The sequence below is a fragment of the Anopheles gambiae genome, chromosome 2 (genome assembly GCF_943734735.2).
Source record: "Anopheles gambiae chromosome 2, idAnoGambNW_F1_1, whole genome shotgun sequence".
NCBI classification, from domain to species: domain Eukaryota; kingdom Metazoa; phylum Arthropoda; class Insecta; order Diptera; family Culicidae; genus Anopheles; species Anopheles gambiae.
The window spans coordinates 6,220,905-6,230,098 of NC_064601.1; the positions used below are offsets into that span (position 1 = coordinate 6,220,905).

General features: G+C 47.7%; 1 protein-coding gene across 2 annotated transcripts; it reads left to right on the plus strand.

Annotated features, from left to right (window-relative positions):
• The first annotated feature begins 291 nt into the window (after positions 1-291).
• On the plus strand, positions 292-3,457 carry LOC1281600 (myosin light chain alkali). 2 transcript variants are annotated; one of them, XM_321541.6, is made up of 6 exons: positions 803-950; positions 1,411-1,441; positions 1,539-1,847; positions 1,941-2,027; positions 2,363-2,500; positions 3,003-3,069. In XM_321541.6, the coding sequence occupies exons 1-5, from the start codon at positions 948-950 to the stop codon at positions 2,413-2,415; spliced, it is 483 nt and encodes a 160-aa protein (XP_321541.5). In that variant the 5' UTR covers positions 803-947; the 3' UTR covers positions 2,416-2,500; positions 3,003-3,069. The 2 variants fall into 2 exon arrangements, with proteins under 2 accessions (XP_003435881.2, XP_321541.5); XM_003435833.2 differs by lacking the exon at positions 2,363-2,500 and having other exon boundaries at positions 292-950; positions 3,003-3,457.
• The last annotated feature ends 5,737 nt before the right edge of the window (positions 3,458-9,194 follow it).

The following is a 9,194-nucleotide window of genomic DNA, read 5'->3' on the forward strand; positions in this document are numbered from 1 at the left end:
CTGTGTTGTGTTTTTGGTCATAGACTCTCGTAAAAATAGTCGCTGGTCGGCGATCGGCTTAGATCCAGAACACTCCGTCAATGGGGAGAGGGGGCAAAGCGGGAGTGGGAGCGGCGGGTCTGTTCTTCCCTGCCGATAAATACTAGCCCCGTGTGTGTGGGTTTGCCATGGTGCGGCCAGTGCGGCACAGTTTGCCTTCGGGATTAAAAATAGACCAGCGAGCGCGCGGTGGCACCAAACGCCCAAGCCGGCAAACGAGATGCTTAGAGAGGAGATGCAAACGCGATCGACGAATCCGTTTCTGGGCAAATGCGGGGCCTTTCGCCGGCCGTCTGCGGGAATGAGGAAGTGAGACAGACAACTGCAAAGAGCAGTTGGGAGCATGGGAGCAGGAAAAGATAGGAACGATTACGCACACCTTTGGTTCGCTAAATAGCCCGAAACTCTGTTACGAAAGCGAGAGAAAACATCAACTCCCGCCCCAGATCAACACAGCGCACAAGAAAAACAAGTCCCACAAACCTAGACGACGACGGCGGTTCAAAAAGGGGAGGGGGACGACGGAGACTAGCCCGAAAATGTCCGTTGGAAACGCCACCCCATCACATCGTGTCTAATGGCTTGACCAACACACTGTGCGAACAGTGCCAAGGAACCTCCCCCCCCCCATACCTTCCCCTCCCGCGTGGACGGGACAGAGATGGGAGAGAACGGTGTGCGCGCACACCAACGGCGCGCGTGCAGGGCGCATGTCCGACGGTTGGGCGCACCCGACAGGGAAGCGCAGCGGACCGACCGATCGGGTTCGGGGTCGGGCCACCGTCTACCCAACCTGCGAATGCTAAATATATTTCGTGAATGTGATCACTTCAGTGCTCTGTGAACAGTGGTTTGGAAAAGTACGCAGTTGAGTCCGAGTCGGTCCGCGAGCTACACAAGATCACAAAATGGTGAGTTTGGCGCAAAGGCATCCAAAAGGGAGTTGATGTCTTGCTACAGCGCAGCATCCAAAGTATTGGTTGGAGAATACAATCTCAACATCTACGCAACGTCTGATTGTTTGTTCCATTGGAAGACTTACTGTTCGATTTGAATCAGTGCTGACTGACTGATAAGTGTGATACCGAAAGACGCGAAAGTACGAAATACGCTGCTGTGTGGTTTTAGAAGTTTAGAAGCGAAGAAACGGAATGAAGTTCCCGTTTGGTGTGACCTTATATGGCAGTCGCTAGCTGACTCAAGCCCCTCCCGCCCCAGCAATAGGCATGCGCACGCAGAAAATGAAGTTGCTAACGTTGGTTTCTATCTTTCTTTTCCCCCCTGTCTTTGGGGGACACTTTTTTCCATTCCCGGCCGCGGTATCCCGGTATTCTCTAAACATCTGGCTGAATATCCGTTCCCCACTGTCAGGCCAACGATCTGAAGGATGTTGAAATTGAGAGTGAGTAGTGTAGCTAGTAGCTAGAGTGTATACAGTGGTGGTGGTTTTTGGATGGTTTTTGTTTTTACTAACGCGGTGTTAAACGCACCTCTTGCAGAGGCGCAGTTCGTCTTCTCCGTCTACGATTGGGAAGGTTCCGGCCAGATGGATGCCATGGATCTTGGCAACGCTCTTCGCGCCCTGAACCTGAACCCAACCATCGAGCTGATCGGCAAGATGGGCGGCACCCAGAAGCGCGGTGAGAAGAAGATCAAGTTCGAGGAATTCCTGCCAATCTTCTCGCAGGTCAAGAAGGAGAAGGAACAGGGCTGCTACGAGGACTTCCTGGAGTGTCTGAAGCTGTACGACAAGAATGAGGATGGCACCATGCTGCTCGCAGAACTGACCCACAGCTTAACGGCTCTCGGTAAGTGGACGGGGGAGGACTGCTAATGACGTTCGCCCAGGAAGTCAAACGTTAACCGACCCTGTATTTGCATCCCTGTCTCCTCCGCCGCAGGTGAGCGACTGGATGATGTGGAGCTGGACAACGTCATGAAGGACTGCATGGACCCGGAGGATGATGACGGCAACATCCCATACGCACGTAAGTATCGCCACCAAAATCTTCCCATATATATACTTCAGACTGTCAGTCAATCAGCGTTTGTCAATGCCCGTTGAAGACCAGTATTCTTGGGATCTAGGGGGAAAGCCTGGGAATCTGTGCTAATTACGACCATCTATATCTATTTACATGTACATGTATCCGACACACTGGAACAAAACTGTTTGTAACCTTGTCACCACGTATCTCGTATTCCCCCCATCCTGTTGTGTTATACCACGAACCTAAATGTGACACACACACCTTCCATGTTGTATGTAAAACCACGAATGTATGTAACGAATCGGACGGAACTTCGGATCGGCGCCCAACAGCGTTCCTCAAGAAGATGATGGACAACATGGTCGTCATTGACCACGTCAAGTAAATTCGTCGCTAACTCAATTGTGTACTTTTCAAAAGTCTCCACTTAATATGTCATCATACAAGCAAACACACACAAAAGAGTATTCGTAAGTATATGTTTTAAAATACTTTGTTTCGCTTATGCGCTTGCTCCTCGTCGGCTGTATGAGGAATTCATCTCCACCATCTTCAAAAACCGCACACCAAACTCTCCTGTGCTAATTTTGTGATACGCTAAGAAAACTTCCACCCTTCATCTTTCATCCCACTTGTTCTTCCCATTACCGAGCCTGCTCCCCCCTCCCCTTCTCAACCCAATTACTCGCACTGCTCGCCCAGATTGCGTGGGTGCGGAGCAGTAGGCAGCAGCGGTTGCCAAAAATGGGGCGACCAAAACTCGCGCAATCCTGCCTGTCTTACGCAATCGCTTATGCGGCGCGCCCGTGCGCCGTCGCAAAATAACGCATCATGCGCACGGGGCGTTCGTGCTTGCGCGAAGGAAAAACGCTCAGCCTATCGCCCTATTTGCCCTCTCTCTTTCTCTCTCGTTTACACAAATAACACATTTCTTCTTCTTCTTTTCCTCTCTCCCATCTTTGCTATTTTCAGCATTTCTTCAGAGATTGTGTGACCACAAGCCTTAAGCGAGCTATTTATATAATACAAAATATCAAAAGAGAGAACAACACCATCCTCACTATCGGAAACAAGACAGACAGCAACGATGGAAACAACCTGGCGAACTTGACAACACCAGCAACACATCTGCGAACAACACCAGCAAAACACTGAGTTTTTCCAGTTGAAGTCAGCAGCAACAGCAGCAGCAAAGTGAACACACATACAAATGCAAAAACAAACAAACAAAAAAAAAAAGAAAAACAAACCAAGAATAAGAAGCAAACACAAACGCTGAACAACAAACAAAGTGCAGCAGCAATATTTGTGCAAAACAGCAAAGCAAAACGATTTCACCGTGTTTACCAACAAGATCGGGAACATGCGGAAACGGTTATTACTATTTTTCTGTTAAGATTTAAATAAATTTCTACATAAAGAGGTCATCGTGCCGGTTGCGCCGTGCGTTTGTTGGTTTGGGGAAAAGGGGGGAGGGTGCAACATCAACATGTCCGAACACTTGGGGATTAGAATTTTGGGAAGGAATTTCGTGTCAAAAATGGTTCATTTTAGTTCTCTCTATTTCTAAGATGATGCTTAGTCACATAAGTAGTTGAGAAAACTTCGAGTTTAAAGAATATCCATATTTCTACTATTATATTATGGTCGCACGTAGAATATTTGCATTTCAATTACTTCCCTGCAACTATATTGCTCCAAAACGATGGCTTAGACTACCAGGAACAATTGGGATTTATTTTTATGTTCAATTGACTGTGTTTTAAATTGAAAAGGGCAATTTAATAACTTCTGTTCAAAATTGGGCAAAATGAAAAAAGAACAATGAATAAGCTTAGAAGGCAAAAACCCCCCAGAATGAATAAAAAGTAAAAGAAACGGTTAGAAAACAAAGAATTTTGCACGAGAGTGTGCAAAGTTTAAGCAAAAGCAGCATTTTCCCCGAAGCTTCCCACGAAATAGTGCTTTTTTGCGACGCCAGCGCCATCTGTCGCTGGGTGCGCGAGAAGTAACGCCAAAAGGGCGTTACATGTTTTGAAATTGGTTTGAATGTTGCTGCACAAATGCTTCGATTTAGTGAACGTGGTACTTATTCTTTATTAGTAATAATAATTTTATCAAGAATTCCATTGTTGGACACGTCTATTTTTATCATAAATATATTTTGACTCATTTGAACATTTCTCATTTCAATTGTTAATTGAGAACAAGTTCAGTACAAAAAAGCAACGTTATTTTTGATAAAGTATTTCTGATCACGTTACAGAATCCAATAATCAAGCTGATTTTTGTTGTTGTTTTGAGCAATTGTTCACACAAAACGTGCCATCTAAAGCGTACACTTTGTAAACAAATGCATCTCCCAGACACACAAGCAAAAGGCGATAATGAGTTCAATGATTATCGCTTCCTCATTTGTGACTTGTCTATCAACGAATGCGTGAGAAGCGTTACCGCCATAGTGAGCATACAGGCAGAGTGAAACAACACTTCCTTGTTGTTGCTCATCTCATCTCATGCCACCCTGCACCGAGAGGACGAGACCATAGGAGACGGATCCCCCACAACAACGCGCGTGCGCACCTGGTCCGCGGGCATCCGTCCAACACGGTCCCCACGCTCACGCTGCTCTGTCCTCTGTGCTCATCAACGTTTTATCATTCGCTCTTGGCGGTGTTATCGGACAAGCCCTAAACGCTTTCCATAATTCCACGCTCTCTCTCGCTCTCTTAAACCCTTACGCGAACGGTAGTGTGTCCCCAAGCGGTTCGCTTCACACAAAGCATTTCAACTCCAGCAGCCAGACGAGACATCCGACCGCAAGATACAGACGGTTAGCGTACGGCAAGGTAAAACCCGCATAAAAGGTGGAAATTCAAACAGTGTGCAGTACTGCTGTCCGTTGTCCGTTTGAAATTGTGGTCCATCCGCCCCCGAAACACACGTGTGTTCCCCCGAGGGTCGACGGGTCGGGGCGTCAAAAACAACCCAACCGTGCACACAGAAACAACAACGAAGCGCGCGCGCGAGATTGAGTAAGGGGGGGTTGGAGAGACACCTTGCGGATGCTGTGTATCACTTGGCTGCCATTTACGTTTTGCATTTCGAATCTTCACGGCACGGTTTGTCTGTGCTCCCGTGTGTCCTCGGTAGCATCGGTTCGAGTCATCGCGACACTTTGGAGTGAAGTGTTGTTAAAGTGAGGTGAAGTTCAGACAAAAAAGCGACTTGTGTGTGGTTGTGTGTGGGGAGGGTTGAAATATTAACGCGCCATCAACGGAGCAGGGGCTGCGGATGACGATTGCGTCCCATTGCAGAGTGCGCGTATGGTAGGGGGATAAAAAATTAAATAAAAAAATACATACCCACACACACACACACACACTCGCTCATATCGCGCCCTAGTGTGACAGTGCCCTAGTGGTCACAGCGCCAATACGCCAAAGCGGCCAATTTAAAAATAGTTCCCGACGACACAATCGACACCGACATTCAAAGCCAAACAACGGCACAAGTGAGGGTTGGCTGTCGGTAAATGTGAAACGTGCAAAAGCAACGCCACAAAAAGGCACAATACACCAGCAGGCCAGCAAAAAATAAAGTGCCAGGATACAGAGACAAAGTGTCGGTGTGTGTGTGTGACGGTGTGTTTGTGAGGAAAAAGTAGTGTTGACTGGCGGTTCTAGAGTGTTCTATCGTGTCCCCGCGCGCGCTCTTTCTCTCTGTATAAGATAGAAAGCAAAACAACAACAACCAAAAGGAACCGGACGGACCAGCCACCGAGAGACACACACAACACCGTGCGTCTCCATCGTGCGGTAAAACGGGATAGGAGGGAACACATACACAACGTCCGCTTCCGTCCACTGTACAGCATCTCGCAATAGAGAGAGAGAGAGAGAATAAGAGTAAACAAGGAAAGAGAGCCAATAAAAGGAAGTACACACTCGACTGGGAGAAAGGTCTCCAAGCACCATGGCGACGGCAAGTGAGAATAAACCAGCAGCAGCTGCAGCAGCGCCTCTACCGGATGCTGCGAGCTTCCAGCGCCATAATACAGGTAAGGAACTGAGGTTGATGTTATGAAACAGCTTAAAACTCAATTGAGAGTTCATTATTGTAGAAATATTGCGCAAATGATGGATGCATAGGGCTATTTCAGAATCTTCTGGACACAAAGAATGATATACTAAGATACTAAGTGAAGTAGTGCATCTGTCAAAACGTGACAGATGCACTAAATAAACAATCGACAGACAGCCGTTTACGTGAGATGTTACAATACTCGATTCTTAACAATACTCGGGAACATGTACTGATACTCATTTGTATACACACTGTCACCGCTGTCACGTCTCATTTGCATTAGTGACTTCGTAGAACAAAACCCCCCTCGTTAGCTTGCAAAACATCTCCGACCAGTTCTCTCGTGCCGGCCGGCTCGCGCATTACTTGTAGCGATTGATTAAATGTGCTGATTATGCCGGATTTTGACAAGCACCGCACTCACCGTGGAGGGTGCCGAGCACGACCATAAACTGGTATCACTGATGATCATTGCGCCCATGCCGCTTGATAAGCGCAAGCGAATTGAACCGCCCACGATGTGGTCGCTAGTTTTTTGTTTTGCCATACCCGCTACCCGAACAGGGGTTTCCAGCTGTGTTTCTTGCAAACTTTTACGATAGAAAGCAGCGCCGTGTTTTGTTCCAGTTTCTACGGGGCAAACCGTTCCGTCGAACTGGAAATGCTTTGGCACAGCGTAGCACGCGACTTGGTGAATGAACTTCCTTGTTAATGACACTAAACCCGTAGTTTATCGCCGAAAACAACGGTTGCTCCACGGTTGCTAGGCTACGTGGGGGCCCCCGGTTTCCGATCCATGCTATACATGCACTCTAATGACCGCGAGAAGCTCCCCGTTTTATGTCTGCCCCGGGGAAGTTTAGGTGAATCCGAAATTCAAGCCTCCCAACCTTCTCCCCCCTTCTGCTTCTGCTATTGATTTCGCCCAAGCGTTCTCTAGCGATGTATCCAACGTGGGTTTGGAGGGGGGGTGGGGGGGTCTTAAAACAGTGCCCAAGTTTCCCGTCTGCCATGGCTCCACCATTACCACGCCATGCGTTGTGCCTAAGGGATTAACGTAGTGCGTGTAAGGGCAGGTGCAAAAGAGAGAATCCAACCCGTTCCTCGGTTTTCCTCGATGACTATCGGATCGTGGCGTGCCGTGTGTGTGTGTCTATGGGGACTAGGTTTTGCCAGCATTTGCCAAAGCGACAGCAACAACAGGCTAGCGGGTCGGGGGAGCTGGAAACCGGACATGGTTTACGCTCTGCCAGAAAACCTCGGCACGCGTAGATTGTTTCTCGGCACGGTGGACTAGTTGTCCCGTGCTGTCAGTAAGTGTCGTGCGTCGTCCGTGTCCGCCACGAAACGAGCCTGGTTGCAACCAAAAGGGGGTCCTAAAAAAGTGCGACCGTTTTGTGGCCGATTTGTTTTTACTTCGTCAAACGCGTACATTAAGGTATCTTTTCACCAGGGAGAAGACAGCTTTAGAAAAGGGTCACTTTTGCGCACCGTTTGTGCACCAACAAGTGGTTAATTTAATTAGAATACTACAGCCCCGTCCCCGAATGTTGGATAATGTCCGTACTAGCCCCGGGCTAATGTCGTGATGTAATTGCTGTTTAAGTATTTGCCTTTCGAAGGGCTTCGTCGAATCGTCAAAGTACCCAGGCTGCATGCAAGGCATTATGTTATGGCCTTTCCCCCCCCCGCAGTCTGTGCAGTGATTTCGGTTATCGATTTCGGCTCCTTCAACTCCTTTTGCTATCATTTGTTGCCGGTGCTGCTTCTGTGCTTTCTGCTGCTGCTGTGTTCTAAGTGAAAGTGGCAGACATGTTGAGGAATGTACCCTGTTATCGGTGTTGCACGCTGGAGAGGATGGCTTATTACAGAAATAGCCGCGTTCGACATCGATTTATTTCGCGTGCCGCGCGTCAACGTCTTCCGCGTGGTGGCCACTACCACCAACCCCTTCCCATCTAGCCGGCCCCTGTGCAACGGGTACAAGATAAGGCGTGGTCACGATCGTTAGTAGCGATAGAGCTTCACTCATTAGTTTAATCGATTTCGAAAGCACGAGCGCAATATTAGCGGTCGAAGAAGAGCGGTAGGGAAGGGGTTGTGGGAGAAAGCAGCCTATTTTTGTCTTCCGGATTTTCCTCGCAAAGTCTTTAATGGGTTATGAAGGGGCATTGCATTGTGAAAGCTTAAAAAAATGCTGCCAAGCGTTGAGAACAATGAACTAATACGAGCTTCTGTTTTGCTTTTTTTCCTTTCAGGTATGATCCAACATAAATGCTACCGTGAATAATAACAGAGAAAGAGGATGTTCAACAAACTCAAATCGATTGCTTAACATATTCGCATAGTCATTTAACGAATTACAACATTTCAGAGAACTTTGTACATATCCTATATATCTAATATATTCACCAACGTGTAATGTAGCAACTACTTCTCCCTTCGAGCTCGTCAGTCATTACAAAACTAGTTCCAAAAGACGCAGAATTCGGGATGGGCATTCAAATCTTCCATCACCATCAAGCTCCGAACGTGGGTGCTGCAAATTATGGAAGCTTCCACCTCGTTCCGGAACGGGTAAATGTTGGTTGCGTGACACCCAAACCGAGCGGCCCAAAGGCGCAGCAGTCATCGTCCTATCTGTCCCGCATGAAGCCGCACACACCCGGTTCCCATAGGGAGTCAAAACACATAAAAAAGGCTAACCGTGATTCTCTCACGCCAAAAAGCAATGTGCACGTATGCGCCTTCCAATTATGTTGCTAGCAGGATATAATCGATGAGTGGCATAATCACCCAGTCACGACAGGTGGAATTCCGAGGGACGCAACTGTTATACACACCACTCTGTCTGTGATGCCTTTGCGCCACTTTTGACACAGTTTTGCGCGGTACTTTCGGGGGCCTTCGTTTGTGATGATGAGCGTAAAGTTTTCTAATGGACGTGTCGAAGCACAAGCTAGTAATGTCAAAATGGGAGTATATAATAACCGTTTTGATGAATTTGGCGATAGCGATGTATTTTTGAACTACTGCCGGAATTCTAAAAGGATGGGCCTGGAACATTGAGTTGTTTTT

What these genes read in the sequence shown, in the direction of transcription:
- LOC1281600 (XM_321541.6), top strand. An exon ending in CCACAGCTTAACGGCTCTCG is followed by an intron (nt 1,848 to 1,940) that starts GTAAGTGGACGG and finishes CCTCCGCCGCAG; the next exon opens with GTGAGCGACTGGATGATGTG. An exon ending in CGGCAACATCCCATACGCAC is followed by an intron (nt 2,028 to 2,362) that starts GTAAGTATCGCC and finishes GGCGCCCAACAG; the next exon opens with CGTTCCTCAAGAAGATGATG.